General features: G+C 40.9%; 1 protein-coding gene across 1 annotated transcript in view; it reads left to right on the top strand.

The window, feature by feature from the left end:
- unc5a (unc-5 netrin receptor A) overlaps window positions 1–23981 on the top strand; it is an 860398-nt gene that overhangs the window by 661490 nt on the left and 174927 nt on the right. The window contains exons 4-5 of the mRNA XM_048542935.2: window positions 1920–2023; window positions 8427–8607. Of these exons, the coding sequence (XP_048398892.2) occupies window positions 1920–2023; window positions 8427–8607 (285 nt within the window). The remainder of the gene's footprint in view (window positions 1–1919; window positions 2024–8426; window positions 8608–23981) is intronic.

Below are 23981 nucleotides of genomic sequence, written 5' to 3'. Positions count from 1 at the left end.
GACTGTGATGACACTCTTGTAGATTTTAAGTTGACAGCTTATCTTTCTTCCTTTCAACTGCTGAAAGTTTTGTTGAAAAGAGGTTACATAATTTCTAGACTGACAAGATTATCTTTCAATCAAGATTGTTTGTCTAATGTAGCTTTGAAAAGGGATATATTGTACTCCTATAAAATTAATTTTGGTGCATGACAAAATAAACTCTTCATCAAGAAGGTATTTTCAGTTATTGGCTTTTTGACAGGGCTGTGAGACAACACAGTCAACATGTCAACATGAAAATATGGAAGGATCCAACATGGTGACGGAGTAGGGATCCCGACCCAGTGTTTGTCCACTCCGTCTGCTTTTCTCTTCATTTCTTTCCTTTTTTCTCTATCTTTCCTTTTGTTTTCTCTCTCTTACTTATCTCTGGTCCTCTGTGAAGAGCTTAAATGACAATCAGCAAACAGCGAGTTATCCCAACACACACTCATGGTGGAGGAGAGTGAGCCCAGTGTGGCCTTGAGTTTTTCCAGCATGGACTCAAGTAAGCCTTTGCAGACTTAAGTGAGCCTTTACTTACTTTTCCGGGGTAAGCACAGGAACCGGAATTGGCAGAGGTGGTGTCCACAATATAGCCCAAGTGGTGAAAGATGGTGCCTGAGGAATGGCAATTTCATTATTGGTTGGATCTGGTGCTGGCAGAAGCAAAGAGTTGGTAGTGGGGCATCATGGTGATGTCAACGAGGTGGACCACAGCGAGGTGCACGACTCTGATGGTGTGCCTGGCACAGTTGTCAGTGAGGCAGTGGCAGAGGAGAATCGGCCCAGCAGTGAAAATGGCGCCTTTAGATAGGCAATTTCAAAGTTGGTTGGGCCTGGCAGAGTTGGCAGTTCTGAACTGGCTCAGAATTTACATAGGAGGCGGTGGAATGTAGATGGACTTCTCTTTAAGCTGTACCTTTTCATTTTATCTTATGTTTGAACAATACATAGATTATAGTGACAAATGAAATCTTAACACTGTATTTTACTGTACTTCTAATGTAAAATACACGTTACAATAAAAATCATTTGAATTCAAAAACATTTATTTTATTCCCCTATTATGTTATTTTAAATCTCTACTCCAATGCTGTCATTGCACAGTTGAAGGATTTTTTAAAAGTAATTTTAGTTTTAAACCAAAGCAACCACACAGTAAGTTTCCATAAGTTATGTTCTCACAATAATGGTAAATTATTAGTGAGATGACATAGCTGAATACAGCAGCAATTTCATTGATTAACCGTATGATTCTTTTTTTAATTAGATATTCTTCTGCCTGATTGTGGTTTTATATTGAGTTTAGTGTTTCAAATTATTCGACCATCATTGTAACATTATGATTTTTGTCTCATGTTCTCTGGCATTTCAATTTTGGTTCTTGGCACTCTTAATGCTGGAGAAGGTGCCTACACAAGGATATTCCTCCTCGGCATGAGTCCCTGTTGACAATGGAGTTGCTGCCAGGAACTCGCTCTGCATATTAATCAGCCCAATGGGTCAGTTTCAGTGCAGAGTTGAGGCATTGTGCATATGTCCTGCCCCATAACGATCTTGAAAGCATGCATAACACTCAGTCAGATTTGTAACAATACCATTATGCAATTGTAGTGGAAGAGGATGTCAGTTTCACCAGTTACTAAAACTAAATAGATGTCTCTGAATTTTAATTGAGGCTCCTTGTTATTACCTTAATTTCTTCTAGACAGATATTAGCAGGTGTTTAAATATTAATTTGTAAAAACGTTGAGATTTACATGTTTTTACAGATTGAATACTTCAAATATAGTAACTTTTTAATAGAACATATTCACACGCTCCTGTTTATCAACAGAACTGGTTTCATAACAGTGCAGATTTACTAAATGATAATTCTTGTTTCTGATTTGGAGATCTACGGAAGAACTTTGAACAAGAACCATTAGGGAAAGAAGTTCCATTGGACCAAGAGGTTTTGCTCCATTGTCGACCTCCAGAGGGTATTCCGTCAGCAAAAGTAAGTAAAAGCACTCTACTACTGACCACTATCAAAGTGAAAAGAAACAAACTCGAGCTTTAGAATGTAATTTAGTGTTCATCTTAAGTTATAGCTTAAAACGGAGTTCCTGATACTAAGTTCAGCATGATTAGTTCCAAGTAGCATGAGAAATAGTAATAAGTTCAAAAGATCAAACACAAGAAACTAAATATATCACATCCATGTTAATGCAATTATCCCTTTATACTGTTTATATTTAGAGTAGAAATTCACTGAGTTTAGATTATAATATTTGTTAAGGTATGCTGAGAAGTGGTTTTAGAACATCAACATAAATAGGGATGTTATGTTAAAAGACAGAATTTTTGCTGAGATGTTTTCATTTGAGGATAGCCCATGTGTATTCTTCTCTGTGATTACAATTCCAAGGAGATCATGTTTTCATGGAGATCTGTTGATCTCCTACTATAGCTTTGATAGAAACTCTGCAGTAACAGTAGAAAGCCCATTATTTCACTTGGGTTTCTGTCAATCCCATTTATATGACAAGAAATCAGGAGCACCAAGGTGGAAACATTGAGCATAGAACAGCACACACAGGATCGGGCCCCTCAGTCCATGATGTTGTACCAAACATGTGCCAAATAAAATTAATCCCTTCTGCATGCCGTTGGTCCAGATCTCTCCATTCCTTACATTTTTGTGTGCTTATCTAAAAGTCCCTGAAATGCCCCTATCGTATCAGCCTCAACAACTACCCCAGCACTGCATCCCAAACTCCTACCACTCGCTGAGTTGAAAAAAACTTGCCCCTCATGTCTCTTTTGAACTCCCCCCCCCCCACCCCTCCCTTACCTTAAATGCATGCCCCCTCGTATTTAGCATTTCAATTTAGGGTCGATGGTCAGAACATTTTTCCAATCTGTGCATCCCATAATTTTATAAAATTCTATCAATTCTCCCCTCAGCCTCTGCAGTTCAAGAGAAAACATCCCAAGTTTTTTCTAGCCGCTCCTTAAAGCACATACCCTCTAATCTAGGCAGCACCCTGGTAAACTTCTTCTGTACTCTCTCTAAAAAACCTTCATGTCCTTCCAGAAATGTGGTGACCAGAATTGAATGCAATATTCTACATGTGACCAGACCAAAGTCTTATAAAGCTGCAGCTTGACATCCTGACTGTTGTACTCAATTCCCTGACCAATAAAGGCAAGCATGACATATGCCTTCTTTACTTCCCTATCTAATTGCGTGGCCACTTTCATGGAGCTATGGATTTGAACCCCAGGATCCTTCTGTCCATCAATGCTGTTTCGAGCCCTGCCATTAACTGTTTACTTTTCCTTAACATTTGATCTCCTAAAGTGAAGCACCTCACACTTACCAGATTAAACTCTATCTGCCATTTCTCTGCCCATATCTGCAACTGATCGATATCCTGCTGTATCCTTTGACAATCATCTACATTGTCCACAACTGCATCAATCTTTGTATTGTCTTTAAACTTACTAACCCATCCATCCATATTTTTATCCAAATCATTTATATATATCACCAACAGCAGAGATTCCAGTATGGATCCCTGCAGTACACCACTAGTCACTGTCCTCTGGCCTGAAAAACACCCTTCCACCACTATCCTCCGTCTTCTATGGGCAAATCAATTCTGAATCCATGCGGCCAAGTCATCATGTGTCCAATATATCTTAATCTTCTGGATGAACCTACCATGAGGGACCTTGTCAAAAGCCTTACTAAAATCTGTGTAAACAATATCTACTGCTCTACCCTCATTAATCACCTTTGTTACGTCCTTTAAAAAATCATTCAAGTTAGTAAGATGTGACCTACCTTGCACAAAGCCGTGCTAACTGTCCCTGAATTGGCCATGTTTTTCCAAATGTAAATCTTATCTCTAAGAATTCTCTACAATAGGTTCCCAATCACCAATGTGAGACTCACGGGTCCATAGTTTCCTGGATCATCCCTGTTTCTTGCCTTAAACAAAGGAACAACATTAGCTATTTGCTAGTCCCCTGGAACCTTTCCGTGGCTGGCAAGGATACAAGGATCTTAGTCAAGGCCCCAGCAATCTCCTGCCTTGCTCTCTCAATAACCTGGGGTAGATACCATGAAGCCGCAGGGACTTATCCACTTTAATACTCTTCAGGAAATCCAACTTCTTTATTGATCTCAAAATACCCTAGCATATTAGCATGCTCTGCAAAAATCTCACTATCCGCCATATCCTTCGCCTGATGATACCGATGCCAAGTACTCTTTTGGGATCTCAGCCACATCCTCTGTCTCCAAACTCAGGTTCCCTCCTTTTATCCTTGAGTGGTCCAACCTTCTCCCTAGTTATCCTCTCCATAGGAAAGTGTGGATGTATTTTTTTCAACTCCTTTCAAGCTAAGTTCTTGGTTCATTTGATATATGTTGATATCTGTGTCTACATTATGCAGTTTGCACTAACAACACTACAACATGTAATCTCACCACTATTTCCCCTTCACTGGCATAAGGAAGGAAGTTGATATCTTACAGTAACAAAATTCATTTAAAAATGAGCTCACTATTTAAAACTTTTCCTTCTTCATCCTCGTGGGAATCGTCATGGTAATTTGTATGGCATATATTTCTTCTTTGGCTGCTTTTCTCCCCACATATTAAAAACAAACTCTAATATACTGAGCAGTTACATCAACAGACAACCAGGTTGAAAAAAATCATTGAAATTTCTATTATAACGAACAATGAAAATTTAGAATTACCTAGTAATGTAATGATTTTTACCTAAGGATCAGTTAAATAGATTTTTGAATAAGAAGAAAGTACAGGGTTATGCAGGGCAGACAGAACAAGGGAGTTTCAGCCTCAATCAGATCAGCCATGAAGCAGGCTGAGAGTGGACTGTGTGGTGGAGGAAACTTAAAGGGATGAATAGCTTCTTTTCGTCCTTGTCTTCTTGTTAGAAACCCTAATTTTAATGTTCACTCGTAAGCAGGATAGGCAGAAGGAATATATTATGTTCTTGCAATGTTCCTGCCCACCATAATTTAATCTCCTGGGGTTCAGGAACGTGAAAGCTTGTCACATCAGTAATAACATGTCAAGATCCAATTATGTAATTTGAATTTCTTAAAGCTTAAATGTATAATTTTTATATAGCCTTGCTGGTTATTTTCTTCAAAATCTGTTCTCTTTTGTCAATCTTACTAATTCTTTCTGTCATGATTTCAACTTGTAGCTCTCCAAATATTGTATTTACACGTTCCTTCGTATTTGTTTTTCTTAGCTTGACACTCTCTGTTAGCTTAGTTTCTGAGCATGGTTGCTTAACAATGCAATTTGGGTTCTGTATTGATTGTGTTCAATATAGAGACTTTTGAATGCATAACTTTTATTTTTACTTTGTCGGTATTTTGTCTATAGTGTAAAAATAATGTGTGTTTTGCTTAAAGTTTTAGTCTGACCAATTAAATTACATCTGAAGTGCAACGCCTTACTCTTATCTTTAAAACAAGAAAAAGTTAGGGTCTAGTTGTTTTAACATAATTTGAAGGGGTTTAGTCTGCTCCATAACAAATTGGGAGCACTTGTCAGGATCAAAATCTCTAATTCCAGGTTGTGTTTAGGATTATTGGACTCAAAACCTTGAATGGTGAGTATTGGTGTTTGGTTTTTTGAAATTTCAGTTGTTGCATTTGGTTGGTTTAAATAAGATGTGCCTTATGTAATAATGGCTTTTTCAGTAACTGAGTTTCCTGGGGGCAGAAGAAGTAACTTTGGGAGTTGTATCGAAAGTGAGCAAGGCAAGACTTTTGGAAATGGCAGACATGCTGGAGTTGAGGTTACCTTTGTCCATGCAAACGTGGGAGGTAATTGCAGCAATAGCTCAACATTTCTGATTAGTGAAAATGACTAAAATTAAATTGCAAATGAAGCAGTTTGAATATGAAAAGGAAATGAAACAGTTTGAATTATGATTGAACACAGGAGAAAGTCAGAAAGAGAGACTATCTCTAGCAGAAGAAAAAGGGAAGGAAAGGAAATCCCTTGAAGTAAAAAAGGGGAGAAGGAGAGAGTTTTGAATTTTGGAGGTTGGAACTGAAAACTCAAATCGACTTAAAATGACAGAGGTAGAAGTAAAACATCAGAGTAGTGATGAAGAGCGATCCTATCATAGCCAAAGGCTTGGTGGGGATTTGTTTAAATATGTGCAAGTGTTGCCTAAGCTCAAAACGAAGAATGTAGAAGCCGTTTTCATTTCATTTTAGAAAGTAGCTAAACAAATGAAATGGCTTGTGACCATGTAGACTTTGTTGATCCAAACAAAGTTGGTAGGTAGAAATAATGAGGTATTTGCATCACTATCAGAGGAGGTGTCTGGAGAGAACAATGAGGTTAAAAGAGCCATCTTAAGTGCATATGAGCTTGCACTAGAAGCCTATCAATGTTTTAGGAAAGCAATGAGGGAACCTGGTCACACCTATACGAAGTTTGAAAGGATCAGACAAAGTAATTTTGACAGGTGGATAAGAACAATGGTCTCATATGATGCTGTTATACAATCATTTTAGAGGTTTTAAAAAATTCACTTCCTGAAGTAGTGAGAACTCGTGGAGGAGCAGAGCATTAAGACTGCAAAATTAGCAGTGGAAATGGCATGTTCAAAAAACACACAGTCAATGTAGTATTTTATAAATTCCTACTTTAGAAATAAAACCAGTCTGACTCTAAATCAAAACACAAACATATTCTAATTAAGGTCTCACATCTAACATGCATTGTCTGACTGAAAATGGCATGGCTTCTTTACACTGATAAAACCATTAGTTTTCTCAGGACAATGGCTTCAGGGACAAAGAAATTCAGGGATTTCCATATATAAATATAGTAATAAATTAAAACCTTCTAACTGATTCAAGATTTAGCAGCATGTTAGATTTGTTTAACACATCCTCATCAGTGGTGTGACCCTTTGATCTTTTAATTATAAATTTTGTGTCTGATGCCAACTCCCTCACTAACACTTGAAGGAGGAGCAGGGCTCAAAAAGCTTGTGATTTCAAATAAACCTGTTGGACTACTGCCAGGTGTCGTATGATTTCTGACATTGTCCACCCAAGACTGACAACGGCACCTTCATATCATGACATGGCAGATGATTATGAGTTGGTTCATTAATTAGAGTTTCATTTCCAACGTCAGTTTCAATCTGTGAGGGCTAGCAAGTGGGGAAAAGAGAAATCCTCAGGTGATAAGTGAAAAGGAACTCTAATTTGAAGACTGTAAAGATAATTTACCACAAGGTAAAAAAGAAACGCATGATGGGGAAAGAGAAGTAAACAAAAAGCTTAGGGGTTTTCACTGTAGGCGACATGACATTGCAGTGTTGGAGGTTTAGAGAAAACACACTGTTCAATTCAGTCCACCCAACGGTTAAAGAAGACTTTTTAACCACTATTTCATGTCCTTTGTTATCATTCAATACCTATTTTAATTGTAATTCAGCTATGGAGGGGCTGTCTTATGAGGAGAAATTGAATAGGTTGGACCTGTACTCAGCAGGCTTTAGGAGAAAGCGAGGCAAATTTATTGAAATATGTAAAATTCTTAGAGGACTTGACAGGGTAGTTAATGAGATGTTTCCCCTAGTCAGAGACTCTATGACCAGAGGACATAATGTCATGTGTAAGGGGCCATTTATTTAAGGAGGAATATCCTCTCTGAGGATAGTGAATCAGTGGATTTCTTCGCTGTCGAGGTTGTGTCATTATACATATTTAAGACTGAGACAAACAGGTTTTTATTCAATAAGGAGCTCAAGAATTTAGGGGAAAATTCATGGAAGTGGAGTTGAGTATTATTAGCTCAGTCGTGATCTTTCTAATCAGTAATAAAAGCATTGTTGATGATAGTTTATAGAGAAACTTTTAAGGGTAAGTTTGATGAAGTTTGTTCCTGCGCAGAGCTTGGGTTGGAAATATTGTTGATCAGAGAATTGGTTCCAGAAGTGAACACCTCAAACCACATATTTCCAAACAAATATGGTGACTACAAACTGAAAATACTTTGAATCAGGCGTAGTCACCTCTTAAAACAAAAGCATCAGCACTACAGTTGCCGGAGATTGGAAGTAAAAGCAGACAATGCTGGAGAAGTGCAGCAGGTCTGGCAGCATCCGTCAAGAGAGAAACTGAACAATCTTACTGGACTCGAATTGTTAACTCTGTTTCTCTCTTGACAGATACTGCCAGATCTGCTGAGATGTTCAGCCTGTCTCTGTATTGTACCTACCTCTGTGCTGTTTCCCCAACATACGATTGTGTCACCTTGAAATTTAGAACTGGAACAGCAGTTTTCTAAAATGTACCCTTTCTTATCTGCATTGAACTTACAAACTTTGTTTCTGAAGGTGGAATGGTTGAAGAATGAAGAAGTGATTGACCCAACTCTAGATCCTAACTTCTACATCACCATGGACCACAATTTGATCATCAAAGAAGCTCGTCTGTCTGACACAGCAAATTACACGTGTGTGGCAAAGAATATAGTTGCCAGACGGAGAAGTGCAACTGCAGCTATAACAACATATGGTAACAAGATTTTAAGTTTAGTTTATTGCTAATAGAAAATTTACTTCACTGTTTAAGTCACGAGTACAGATAAATGGAATTAAAAGTTATAATTCTGGGTCTGGGTGGGATGCTCTTTGGAGGGTTGGTGTAAACTTGATGGGCCAAATGACCTGCTTCCACACACTGTAGTGATTCTATGAATTTGTATTGAGACTGTGTATCTTAGTATCAAATGTAAGCTTTATTTATGCCTCTTCAACTGCACTCATCAGTATACCCTTAAAACACAAAATTGTCATCTTCACATCAGCTAAATGTATATCGCTTCTTTTGAAACATTTACAGTCTAGTGGTGGTGTCCTTTAGCCACTGCTGACATATTGATTATCTTTGAAGATGTAAGCATCCCAGACCAAAAAAAACCTTAAGCATCTAGAAATTAACTGAAAAAATCCTCAGAGCTATCCTGCTATTATGGGGTACGGAATATAACATAAATAATAGCCGGTGTAGACCAATAAATACATCAAGCTTGCTTCACTATTCAATAAGTTTATGGCTGATTTGCTTGTGGCCTTAACTTCACTTCTATTCCTGTTCTCCAGAAGTCCTAATGCCCTTGTCAATCAAAAAATATGCCAGACTCAACCTTAGAAGTTATTCAGAAATGTCATGTGCTGCTCACTGGACAAGAAAATTCCAAATATTGATGATCCTTTTAAAGAAGAAATTCATCCTCATCTGTGTCTTAAATGGGAAACCTCTTCTTTTGAAAGTGTGGCTGCCAGTTCTCGGTTTCCCCATGAGATGAAACATTTTCCCTGTGTTGTTCCCGCCATGATTATAGGCCCAACTCGTTCAACCTTTCTTCAAATTAAACTTCTCATCCCAACAATTCATCTCTGAACTGCTCCTCCTTAAGTGACCAAATCTGATTCCAGTACCCAAGGTGTGGTGTCACCAATGTCTTGTACAGCTGTGGCAAAACTTCCCGAGTTTAATACTTTGACCTGTTTCAATAAAGACAGACTTTTCATTTTCATTCCTAATTACGTGCTGTACTTATGCATCATACACAGTGGCATCCAGGTCCCTCTGTACTGCAGTATCCTGTTGTCTCTTTCAATTTAAATGTACTTTGTCTTCTATTCTTCTTGTCAAAGTGGACAATCTCAATTTTACTTACATTCTACTTCATCTGCAAAAGTTTTACCCACTCATTTAACCTATTGATATCCCTTTGCAACTCTTTGTAACTTCCCCACAATTTGCTTTCCTACTGATCATTGCATAATTGGCAAATATTGCGACAATATTCCACTCCTTTTACCAAGTCATTAATATAGATTACAAATAGTTGAGGCTTCAGCACTGATCCCTGTAGTACCTAATTGGTTAGTTCACCATCTTGAAAGTTGCCAATTTATCCCAACTCTCTTCTGTCAATTAACCAGTTCTGTATCCATGCTAATAAGTCCATGATCTCTGTCAATGTACTGATCTCAATGTGCTCAATTACACTAACATGTAATGACTGCATGTGAATGTTCGGGAATCCTTCTCAAACTGGAGCTGTTCGAAGAGATAATGTGTGGTATGAACTAAAATGTGCTAAATCTGTCCTTGCTCATTCAGTGCTTTTGGTTGTTCCTCAAAATAACCTGAAACATATTTTTTTGTTTATAGCAGCTGACTCAGGCTTCTATAATCAATGCTTTCATAACCTATACTACACCCTAGCTGGTGACTAGTGTAAGTCTGCAGGGATCAATGTTGAGACCACAACTATTCATGTTATACATTAACGATCTGGACGAAGGAACTGCAGGCATTGTTGCGAATTTTGCAGATGGCACAAAGATAAGTGGAGGGACAGGTAGTGTTAAGGAAGCAGGGAGGTGGCAGAAGGTGTTTGGGGAAAGTAACTGCAGCACATATCCAGTGATATGAACTGGATATTTGTGTCTTTTGCATGTATAATGCTTTAGTTTCTTCAAAGTTGAGCCCAGGAATCTTTTGATAAGATAAGGCCTGATAAGAATAAACCCAAGAACATACAAATTACGTGCAGTAATAGGCCGTTCAGTCCATCGAGTCTGCTCCACTATTCGATTGTTGCTGATACGTTTCTCAATCCCATTTTCCTGCCTTCTCCCTGTAACCCTTGATTCCCTTACTAATCAAAACTATATCTATCTCTCAAATACTCTCAATTATTTGGCCTCCACAGCTATCTATGACAAACAGTTCCACAGTTCCACCTTCTGGCTGAAGAAATTCAACCTTATCTCAGTTCCAAAGGCTCACCTTTCACTTTGAAGCTGCGCCCTCAGGTCCTCATCTCTCCTACCAATAGGAACACCTTCTCCAGGTCCCTCAGTATCCTATAAGTTTCAATCAGATCTTCCCTCACCCTTCTAAACTCAATCAAGTATAGACCCACAATCTTCAACCGCTCTTCTTGTGACAAGCCCTTCATTCCCCAGGATCATTCTTGTAAACCTCCTCTTGACACTCGCCAATGCCAGCTTATCCTTTCTTAGATATAGAGCCCAAAACTGCTCACAATATTCCAAATATTGATGACAGCTTTGTATGGCTTCAACAGTGCATTGCTGCTTTCATATTCTACCCCTCTGGAAATGAATGCTAACATTGATTTGCTTTCCTAACTGCTAATTGAACCTGCATGTTAACCTTAATAGAATTTTGATCTAAAGCTTCCAAGTCCCTTTGTCCATCAGATTTCTGAAACCTTTCTCCGTTTCAAAAATAGGCTATGTAACTAATCTTGCGACCAAAGTTCATTGCCTCACATTTTTCCGCATTGTATTCCATCTGCCACTTTTTTTGCCTACTCTCCTAGCCTGTCCACATTCTTCTGCCACCTCCCTGCTTCCTTAACACTACCTGTCCCTCCACTTACCTTTGTGCCATCTGCAAACTTCGCAACAATACCTGCAGTTCCTTCGTCCAGATCGTTAATGTATAACATGAATAGTTGTGGTCTCAACACTGATCCCTGCAGACTTACACTAGTCACCAGCTGCCATTCTGAAAATGATTCCTTTTTTCATATTCTCTGTCTCCTGCTAGTCAGCCAATCATCCATCCTATATGAACATCAACTAGCAGCAAAACGGCACGATGAACTCTCCTTAATATCGGTACACTCAGAGAATGAAGGCCATCAGTTTAACTGGGACAAGGGAGCCCAAGCCAAACATAGACACGGACAGGAATTCCTGGAGGCATAGTTTTCCACCCGTAATGAAATCAACAAACATATAGAATTGGACGCCATATACAAACCCAGACAGATCAAAACCGGAAATGACACTACTCAACATAACAGACCAGACAATATAAATTCCAAGCAGAGTAGAACAACATCGCTTCATTAGAGGCCTCCCTGATGATGTCACCCAGCATGGTGATGAAATGTCTGAACGAGAACAACCCAGCTCAATGAGCAAGTCAACAGCGTCATGGTTGTATCTGCTTCTCCCTCTCAAACTGCAAGATGAATTCTATCATATTATGGTCAACGCTTCCTGGGGATTCCTTCACCTTAGGCTCCCTAATCAATTTGGCCTCATTACATGTCATCAAATTCAAAATTGTCTGTTCCCTAGTGGGTTCTCCACAAGCTGCTCTTGAATAAAAACATCTTGTAGACATTCTATGAATTCCTTTTCTTGTGATCCATTACCAACCTGACCTGCCCAATGCACTTACGCATTGAATTCCTTTGTGGTTATTGTAATAGTGTCTTTCTTACATGCCTTTTCTATTTCCTGGATAATAAAGTGTGAAGCTGGATGAACACAGCAGGCCAAGCAGCATCTCAGGAGCAGAAAAGCTGACGTTTCGGGCCTAGACCCTTCATCAGAGAGGGGGATGGGGTGAGGGTTCTGGAATAAATAGGGAGAGAGGGGGAGGTGGATCGAAGATGGAGAGAGAAAAAGATAGGTGGAGAGGACAGTATAGGTGGGGAGGTAGGGAGGGGATAGGTCAGTCCAGGGAAGACGGACAGGTCAAGGAGGTGGGATGAGGTTAGTAGGTAGGAAATGAACCCTCTCCCCATCCCCCTCTCTATTGAAGGGTCTAGGCTCGAAACGTCAGCTTTTGTGCTCCTGAGATGCTGCTGGGCCTGCTGTGTTCATCCAGCTTCACACTTTATTATCTTGGATTCTCCAGCATCTGCTGTTCCCATTATCACTGGTACATTTTTCTATTTCCTGATTTCTTTTCTTCCCCACACCCTGACTACTGTTCAGAGACCTGTACACAACCCCCAGTAAGGTGTTTTTCCCTTTGTGGTTCCTCAAATCTATCCTTGCAAATTCTATACTTTCTGACTCTATATCACTCCTTGCTATTGATTTAATTTCATTTTCACCAACAAGGCAATACCACCCCCTCTGCCTTTCTGTCTGCCCCTTCGATAGGATGTGTAACCTTGGATGCTTAGTTTCAAGCCCTGATCCCCTTGCAGGCACATCCCTCTGATACTCACAACATCGTACCTGCCAATTTCAACCTGCGCTACAGCCTCATTTACCCTTTTTTGTATACTGCATGCATTTAATTACAACACCCCCAGTCCTGCATTGACTGCCCCCCTTCTCTCAGTTATCCTCTTATTTGCTGTGTCTTAAGTTAGATTCTTGATCCTTTCCATGCTCTACATTCTATGACTTGTTCTGGAAACTTTAATAAGCTTGAATGGGCCTTTACAGTGCTCCATAATTTTCCATACAATTGAATCCACTACTTAGTTTAAAGCCTTACCCACAGTCCTAAATATGTGATTTTCCAGGAGTCTGGTCCCATCATAATTCAGGTTGAGCCTGCCCTTCAGATAGCTCCCTCCTTCCCGAGTACTGTTACGAATGTCCCATGAACTCGGACATATTTCTCCCATACCAAACTTTGACCTATGCATTTACCTGTTTAATCTTTTTGACCCTGTGCCAATGTTCTCATGGTACAGGTGGTAATCTGGAGACCATTATCTTTCTGGGTCTGTTTTTCAATTTAGCTCTTAGCTACTCACATTCCCTCAGCAAAACCTTTTTCCTCTTTCTACCTATATCATTTTTACCTCGGTGGGCCACGATAACAGGATCTTTACCCTCTCACTCTAAGTTCCTCTGCTGCCCAGATGAGATATCCTGAATCTGGGCAGCCAGGCACCTTAGACAAGTGCTGGCCAACTGGATAGACAATAGCTCTGTAGCTGCAGTAGCTTTAGTGGGAACCATTGTTATGAAAACAGGCAATCTCACCATGTCAAATACGTCTGTGGTCTGGGAGAGGGACGCCATAAGGTGGGAACAGGTGCGCTACCGGCTTCAGGAGTCATGGCAAGGGCTTAAATAATAGAACATCCAGAGAGCCCAGGAGTTCTTAAAAGGAACTCTGTTCACTTGTGCAACTGCAGCCCAGCAACTCGAGCTGTTAAGCGTCCCACACAGGGTGGGTCTTAACTCACCCACAGTGAAATACTACCGGGGCTCAAGAAAATCCAGTAATTGGCTACTTAAAAGCCTCAATAGACCCAAGGGTGGGTGGGCCACCAAAAATGCCTAGCTATCTGTCCTGCAAAATGTTAACAAGTTGTGGGCAGTCAGGTAAACAAATGTTGGATTTTGCATGCTTTGCCCTTTTTAAAAAAAATTCGTTCTGGAACATAGACGTTGTTTGCTGGCCAGCATTTTATTGTCTGTCCCTGATTGCCTTTGAGAAGGTGGTGCTGATCTGCCTTCCTGAACAACTGCAAACCACATACTGCAGGTTGACCCACAATGCCCTTGGGGAGGGAATTCTAATTGCTTTCAATCCTGTCAGCAGTACAGAGTAAAAGCCAGCGCTAAAGTGTTGGTTTTCTTCAACACTGTAAACAGAAGGAGATAACAATGGCTTTCTATTACAATGGGTGTGAAATGGCTTTTGACTTCTGTGGTAGTCTCATGAAATACTAATTACCATCTATGAGAGACAATGTAACTTTTGTTCACAGAATTCTTGGTGTTAATCCTGTAGCTGGAGGCTGGTATATAAATTCTCCTAACATATTGGAGAGGCTGGAGCATCGATTTTTTTTTAACCAATCTGCTGCCATGTGAACAGATGCAAGCTCCCTTTAGTGTCATTAAAAATTAGATTATCATGAGGACACCAGTGATCAAAATTCTCTTATATTCAATCAAGCTATATGAATGTGCATTAGATAGTCAGCAGCACGCTAGATGCAGAATTTCAGATAAGAAAGGCCAACATATCAAAACAGACGGTCAAGGAAAACAGATGAACATTAGATTTTTATGGATCTGACATTCTCTGGATCAGCAAGTGGCATGTTATAAATATATTCCATTTTGCAGTTACACAAACAATGATTGCAGGAAAAATATAATTCTAGCAGAACAGAGAATTACCTAGACTTTGTCTTTAATTGTAAATATTTTCCAAGAAGAATATCTGAATTTGAGAAAATCAACCTATAAATTGTAGTGCAGTAACCCAATCTGGATCACACAATTAGTATCAAATGTTATCCCTGTAGAAAATCTGTCCACGTTTTATGTCTACACAGTACCACCTGCCAGAAGAGTAAAATGATAGAAAAATAATATTCATTCTTCTTCACTGTTGGTGCCAATAATGTAGCTGGTGCACTCCATTGCTCATTTTATAACTGGTGACTGTTTTGTTAAATGTGGCTCTAATGAAATAGCAAGACACAAAAATGTCAAATTATATTTATGCTATATTAACCAGATACAAAAATGTTAAATTTTATTTATGCGATACTATTGTTTATGAAGTGCAGGATGAAGGATGGGAAAACGCTGACAGCCCGTCAAGTCCATTCCGTACTTTTATGGGACAACTTGCCATGGATTCAGCAGAGCACAAAAGGAACCCATTTAGGCCATCAAGCTTCTGTCACCTTTAAAATTGTAGCATAAAGCTTATTTTACTAATCCTCAGTCTTGCCCACAATCATAAAATGTGTTACCTCACACTCTCTCTGCATTGAATTTAACGTGCCGTGCTTCACCTTTTACCACCAGCCTGTCTCTATCTCTCAGAAGTCTGTTACTATCTTCCTCAGTGTTTAATGCACTTCCAAATTTCCTGTCATCTGTAAATTTTGAAATACTAATCTGTGCCCATAAGTTCAAGTCATTTTTAATATCAGAAACTGCAGAAGTTCTAACACTGATCCAGCAGAAATTCCATTAAACATCCCTCTGTGGTCTGAAAAGCAACCATTCACCATTACTATTTCATATCTGACTTTATATCCATGCTGCTCCTTTTATGTCATATGGGATTCTTTTCATTAATAAACTTAATATTTCAACTTTATTAAGTATCTTTTGAAATTCCATTGACATGGCATGAATTTCTTTTTATTAGTTTATAGGATATTTGTCTTGCTAGCAAGGCCAGCACTTTCTTGAAGTATTCATTCACAGAAAAGAGCTGTCGATGGCTGGACCAGCATTTATTTCTATTTCTGGTTGTCCTTGAGAAGATGATTTGTCTTATTGAACTGAACTGCTGCAATTCATTATTAAAAAATGTGAGGCTGGATGAACACAGCAGGGCCAGCAGCATCTCAGAAGCACAAAAACTGACGTTTCGGGCCTAGACCCTTCTTCAGAGAGGGGGATGGGGTGAGGGTTCTGGAATAAATAAATCCCAATTCCTCCGCCTCCGCCGCATCTGCTCCCACGATGAGGCATTCCACTCCCGCACATCCCAGATATCCAAGTTCTTCAAGAACCGCAACTTCCCCCCCACAGTGGTCGAGAACGCCCTTGACTGCATCTCCCGCATTTCCCGCAACACATCCCTCACACCCCGCCCCCGCCACAACCGCCCAAAGAGGATCCCCCTCGTTCTCACACACCACCCCACCAACCTCCGGATACAACGCATCATCCTCCGACACATCCGCCATCTACAATCCGACCCCACCACCAAAGACATTTTTCCCACCCCACCCTTGTCTGCTTTCCGGAGAGACCACTCTCTCCGTGACTCGCTTGTTCGCTCCACACTGACCTCCAACCCCACTACACCCGGCACCTTCCCCTGCAACAGCAGGAAATGCTACAATTGCCCCCACACCTCCTCCCTCACCCCTATCCCAGGCCCCAAGATAACTTTCCATATTAAGCAGAGCTTCACCTGCACATCTGCCAATGTGGTATACTGTATCCTGGTGTGGCTTCCTCTTCCATGGGGAAACCAAGCGGAGGCTTGGGGGCCGCTTTGCAGAACACCTCCGCTCGGCTCGCAATAAACAACTGCACCTCCCAGCCGTGAACCATTTCCACTCCCCCTCCCATTCTTTAGATGACATGTCCATCGTGGGCCTCCTGCAGTGCCACAATGATGCCACCCGAAGGTTGCAGGAACAGCAACTCATATTCCGCTTGGGAACCCTGCAGCCCAATGGTATCAATGTGGACTTCACCAGCTTCAAAATCTCCCCTTCCCCCACCACATCCCAAAACCAGCCCAGTTTGTCCCCTCCCCCCACTGCACCACACAACCAAACCAGCTCTTCCCCTCCACCCACTGTATCCCAAAACCAGTCCAGCCTGTCTCTGCCTCCCTAATCTGTTCTTCCTCTCACCCGTCCCTTCCTCCCACCCGAAGCCGCACCTCCATCTCCTACCTACTAACCTCATCCCACCTCCTTGACCTGTCCGTCTTCCCTGGACTGACCTATGCCCTCCCTACCTCCCCACCTATACTCTCCTCTCCACCTATCTTCTTTTCGCTCCAACTTCAGTCTGCCTCCCCCTCTCTCCCTATTTATTTCAGAACCCTCTCCCCATCCCCCTCTCTGATGAAGGGTCTAGGCCCAAAACGTCAGCTTTTGTGCTCCTGAGATGCTGCTTGGCCTGCTGTGTTCATCCAGCCTCACATTTTATTATCTTGGATTCTCCAGCATCTGCAGTTCCCATTATCACTGCTGCAATTCATTCACTGTATGTAGACCTACAATGCCAATAGGGAGGGAATTCTAGATGTTGACCCAGCAACACTGAAGGAAAGGTAATATATTTCTCAATCAGGATGGGAATTAATTTGGAGGGGAACTTACAGATGGTGTGTTCCCATGTATCAGCTGGCTTTGATGGTAGTGATCATGTGTTTGGAAGACCCTGTCTCTGGAGCCTTGGTGAGTTTATTATCCATCCTTAACTGCAATCGATGTGATGTAGGAGTACAACATATGAACAAGGAACAAGAGTAGGCTGCTTGGCCCTTCAAGCCTGCTGTACCATTCACTAACACCCTGGCTGATCTGATTTTAATCTCAACTCTATAGTCCTGCATATCCCTGCGAATCTTTCATCCATTTGGTAACAAAAAATCAATTTACGTCTGCCTTAAGAATAGGTTAGGGGTTTGCCTCCTTTGCTTTTTAAAGGAGGGAATTCCAAAGACACTCAACTAAGAGAAAAGCAAAAAAAAATCCACATCTCTGTTTTAAATGGACAACCCCTTATTTTAAGACTATGACATTTTGTTTTGTTTTTCCCATAAGAGAATGGATAAATCTCCAAGAAGATGATACACCCACATGCTATGGCCAAACTGTTTTCTTTGTTTTGGACAGTGTTAAGCTTGTTGAGTATTGTTGGAGGCTGCAATCATCTGTCCTCTCTTTCACTTCTTCACAAAAAAAATCACCTTAGTAAGACGTGCTCTGAGAAAATCCATTTATTCTCTTCTTTGTTAGTCTAGGCTTGATCAAAAGACTGTTACTTTATTTTCTTGGACTTTTTTTTTCTAAATTTGTCTAAAGTTATTGCTTAGATATTAATATACTTCACCTATAATTGCTAGCTCATCATCCCACTTTTTGATCAGGATTGTAAAATTTGTCTGGTACTTTGGCACCTGGATTTAAGGAAAGTTGGAAGATCTGGCCAGGGCCTCAGCAATTTCCACCCTCAGTTCTGTCAGCAACCAAAGATGTAGTGAACCTGATGTATCACCCTCCCTAGTTTCAATTCCTTACTTTCATCTCACCCAGTATAATGGCATAGTGGAGGGTGGCACGGTGGCTCAGTGGTTAGCGCTGCAGCCTCATAGCACCAGGGACCCGGGTTCAATTCCAGCCTCGGGGAACTGTCTGTGTAGAGTTTGCGCATTCTCCCCGTGTCTGGGTGAGTTTCCTCTGGGTGCTCCGGTTTACTCCCACAGTCCAAAGATGTGCAGGCTAGGTGGATTGGCCATGCTACATTGCCCGTACTGTTCAGGGGTGTGTGGGTTATTGCAGGATGGGTCTGGGTGGGATGCTTCAAGGGGCGGTGTGGACTTGTTGGGCCGAAGGGCCTGTTTCCACACTGTAGGGAATCTAATATTTCAAAAAAAACTCTTCTACCATTTCTGTGGCTAAGTCTGCTGGCATATTTGTATGCAAAGCATCTCAGCCATACCTTTACTTCCATCAATAGATATTACTTTGGTTTTTAATCGATCCAACTCCTCCTTTTGATCACCTACTAACTAATGTTCTATCTTAAGAAGACATTGATTCCCTGCTATGTTAAATATTGATCTACATTTATCATGTCTCTTGTGTGCAATATTCTCCTCCTCTGTGCACTTGTCCACATTCAGCTTCCCCTCTCAACCATCTAACAACCATATTAGTTAGCCACTCAACTTCCAGGGAGAAGCTTTACAAAAAGGCCAAGGTATAGGAAAACCTATTGGTTGAAATTTCTGTGTTGCAATCCTGCCCAAACCATGATTAGATTAAACACATCCCTGCATGCATGGTGACTGAGATATACAGACACTTCATTTCATTTTATTTTTAGTTTCACTTTAATGTTTACAGCAAATCATATCTGTCTAAGTGATAATTTACTTGGTTCAATGGTTAAGCAAGATATATAATTGCTCAATGCTGATTTATAATCTATCTAACTCAGTAGCCATTTCAGAAGCATTTAATTATATTAAGTATGTCAATCACATTTTCACGAGTTTTGTTCTCTCCAAGTAATCCCTCGAGTTGTGTAAGGAAATGGTTATGAAATAGTTAATATTCGTGTCACATTGGGCACCATCCATTCTGATGATATCACACAATGTTAAGCCACAGACTATAGAATTTTCATGAGTGCTCAAAAAGGAGCAGATGTATTTGGACCAGGTCCCGACAATGTTTTGTAATAATACTGAAGACACAGGGTCCAGAACTTGTAGCTTCCCAAGCCAAGCTACTCCAGTGCAGTTACAACATTGGCATCTAACTGACAATGAGGAAAATTGGCCAGGAAAGTCCTTATATTAAAGCAGGACAAATGCAACCCAGCTAATCACCACTCTCAGTCTATTCTCAATCATCTGGAAAGAGATAGAAGCTGTCAACAATGGTACAATCAAGTAACATCTGCTCAGCAATAACCTGTTCAGTGGTTTGCAGTTTGGGTTCAGCTAGGCCCATTCACCTCCTGACCTCCTTGCAACCTTGGTTCAAACATGAACAAAAGAGTTGAATTCCAGAGGTGAGGTGAGAGTGACAGCCCTAGACAAGGCTGCATTCAATCGAGTGTGGTGTCAAGGAGTCCGAGCAAAACTGGAATCGATGAGTAACAGAGGCAAACTCTCCCTTGGTTGGAGTCATGCCTAGCACATAAGAAGATGGTGAGAGATAGTAAGAACTGCTGATGCTAGAGTCAGAGATGACACACTGTGGGGCTGGAGGAAGACAGCAGGCCAGGCAGCATCAGAGGAACAGGAAAGCTGATGTTTTGGGTTGAGACCCTACTTCAGAAAAAAAAGTTATTACGTAAGAAGATGGTTGTGGTTTTTAGAGGTCAGCTCCCTCGCATCCGGGACATTGTTGCAGGAGTTCCTCAGTTTCGTGTTCAAGACCCAACCATCCTAAGCTGCTTCATTAATGTAGTTCCCTCCATCATAAGATCAGAAGTGGGGATGTTTGCTGATTATTGCACAATGTTCAATAGCATTCATGACTCCTCATGCACTGAAGCAGTCCACATTCAAATGCAGCAAATTCACTCAGGTTCAGAATTCAGGTCAACAATTTATGTGCAAAAGACCTGTCATCCTTTCATGTCTGACAAGGATTTATTCTGGGAAATCTGAGAAACATCCAGACTGTTTAGATATGTGAGTTCAGAGATTTAGGGCATGATTGGGTAGCGTTAATTTGTAACATAGCAATATATATTATTAATTAATATTAATATTAATTTAGGATAGGGAAACAAATTTGTGATTGGAGGACACATTGCATAATGTTCTGAGGGCCCTGGTGTTAATGAGATATTGAGCTCCACCCGATTTGAACATATGTTACAGTCATTGGATGCAGATATTTGAGTTCTGCTTATGTACCCAAAGGAAGCTGATGTATTGCATATGGTTCCCAAGATATTTTAGTAAGTTAATGTAAATTCTACCTCTCGCTATCATCCAATAACTACCTTGTTATCTAAGACAAGTGCCTCTTCTGTTTAGGCCCACCAGCAATCTATCTATTAGCACCAATAATTCAATTGGCTAGACTCAGCACAGTGGGAGGATTGGTGGCAAGGAACCAGCCAAACCAGAATACCACATGCAATACTGGCAGCAATGGTACTCCCTGAAAATACAACACGTGCTCAGTGTAATGGTGGAGAGCATTGTTATTGAATCATGCCATCCACATGCCGTGGATACATACGCTGTTAAGGAGAGATGGTCAAAGGAATTGACTCAATGTCTGTAACAGAATGCTGGGAGATATTCCAAATCAGAATGGTGAGTGACTTCAAAGGGGATGTGCAGGTGGTAGTGTCGATGATTGTCCCGCATTTGGAATATCACTTATTCCTGTTTAATAGTATTACATATACTTGGGAATTTATTTACACTAAATGGCATGTAAGACATGTTGATGTTTCCACCTTTCTGCATAAATCTGGCGATAATTTAAATAAATGTGAGGTGCTGCATTTTGGAAAGGCAACTTGGGGCAGGATTTATACACATTATGGTGAGGCCCTGGGGAGTATTGCTGAACAAAGACTTTGGAGTGCATGTTCATAGTTCCTTGAAAGTGTAGTCATGGGTGCACAGAATAGTGAAGAAGGCATTTGATATGCTTGCCTTTATTGTCAGTGCATTGAGTATTGGAGTTGGGAGATCATACTGGGGCTGTATAGGACATTGGGTAGGTCACTTCTGGAATTCTGTGTTCATTCCTGCTATAGGAAAGATGTCGTGAAACTTGAAAGGGTTCAGAAAAGATTTACACAGATGTTGCTAGGGTTGGAGGTTTTGAGCTATAGAGAGAGACTGAATAGGCCGAATTCACTGCTCACAATGTGGCCTCCTCTACATTGGGGAAACGAAGTGTGGACTTGGAGACCGCTTCGCAGAACATCTATGTTCTGCTCGCAAAAAAGACCCTGAACTACCTGTTGCTTGTCACTTCAATGCACCACCTTGCTCCCTGGCCAACATCTCTGTCTTCAGCTTGCTACAGTGTTCCAGTGAAGCCCAGCACAATTTGGAGAAACAACACTTTATTTTCCGCTTGGGGACCCTCCAACCCTCCGGATTCAACATTGAGTTCAATAATTTTAGGGCCTAAACTCTCCCATGTCACAGCCCCCCAACCCACACACCAGGCCTTGTTACCACATAGCCTGCCCTACACACACCCGCTGTTGTTCGTCACTAACAGTCCCCATTAACGACTATTCACCCTCCCAGCCTGACCGTTAGCAACTCCTTTGTCTATCCAACTGTCTTTCTCTCTCTTTGGGCTCTATCCTTACGTTTACCCCCTACCCCACCCACCTGCCTAATTTCTGCAAATAAACTGGTGCTTTCTCAGCCATCATCAGTTCTGAGGAAGGGTCACCGGACCCGAAATGTTAACTCTGTTTTCGCCTCCACAGATGCTGCCAGACCTGCTGAGCTTTTCCAGCAACTTTGTTTTTGTTCCAGAATAGGCTGGAGCTATTTTCCTTGGCCGAGGGGTGATCTCATAGAAGTTTATAAAATTATGGGGGGAATAAATAGGGTGAATAGCCAAGGTCTTTTCCCAGGGTAGAGGAGTCCAAAACAAGAGGGCATAGGCTTAAGATGAGAAGGAAAAGATTTAAAAGGGACCTTGGGGGCAATTTTTTCAAGCAAAGGGTGGTGCATGTGTGGAATGAGCTGCCAGAGACTGGTGGTGGAGACTGGTACAATTACAACATTTATGGGACGTCTGGATGGGTATATGAATAGGGAGGGTTTAGAGGGATATGGGCCAAATGCTGGCAAATGGAACTAGATTAATTTATGATATCTGTTCGGTATGGATAAGTTGGCTGAAAGGATCTGTTTCCATGCTGTACAGTTCTGTAACTTTTTAAAAATTTCTTTATTTCATCTAACATCCTGACACCCAGACATATGTCAGAGTTATCTGCAAACATTTAAAATTATTCTCTTAATGCTGTTATCCTAATTATTAAAATAAATATTGGAAATCAACAGCTCTCACTCTGGTCTCTGTTGAACCTGTATAATAGGTTTTCACACTGAAACACAATGACAAATAATAATCTTCTGTGCATAAGAATGCAAACAATCTTTACTGGCTTCATAATCTGCTCTCTAATCCCAGGGAACTACATCTTACTGAGTGGAATATTATTTATCATAGATTTTAGACAATCAAGACGTAGTATGGTCAACCTGGTGGCATAACATTCAACCTGTTAATGCTGCAAGAACTTAACTGGATTGGTAAGATGTGTGAGGTGGAATTTGAAATCAGTTTAGCACTGCTGCCTCACAGCACCAGGGACCTGACTTCGATTCCAGGCACGGGCGACTGTCTGTGTGGAGTTTGCACATTCTCCCCGTGTCTGCGTGGGTTTCCTCTGGGTGCTCTGGTTTTCTCCCACAGTCCAAAGATGTGCAGGCTAGGTGGATCGGCCATGCTAAATTGCCCAAAGTGTTTAGGGATGTACAAGCTAGATGGGTTAGCCATGGGAAATGCAGGGCTACAGGGATAGGGTATGGAGGATGTGTCTGGCTGGGATGGTCTTTGGAGGATCAGTGTGGACTCAATAGGCTCAATGACCTGTTTCCACACTGTAGGAGTTCTGTGTGATTGGAGATGGCTTTCATGTCCATTGGCTGCCCAATTCATGAACTTATTTGGGAGGCTCAATTCGATTTTAAACTAATTCTGCTCTTACCCGGATAATGTCAGGCAACTTGATGAGCAGATTGGTAATCTTGCCTCCTGACAGCTGCCAATTAATCAAATGTCAACAGATGTTCAGTATCTCTGACAGAACCTGAAATATTGGCACTGGTCCTGCAAA

The sequence above is a fragment of the Stegostoma tigrinum genome, chromosome 13 (genome assembly GCF_030684315.1).
Source record: "Stegostoma tigrinum isolate sSteTig4 chromosome 13, sSteTig4.hap1, whole genome shotgun sequence".
Taxonomy (NCBI): Eukaryota; Metazoa; Chordata; class Chondrichthyes; order Orectolobiformes; family Stegostomatidae; genus Stegostoma; species Stegostoma tigrinum.
Note: the sequence above shows the minus strand (reverse complement) of the source record. Positions and strands in the feature narration are given on the sequence as shown.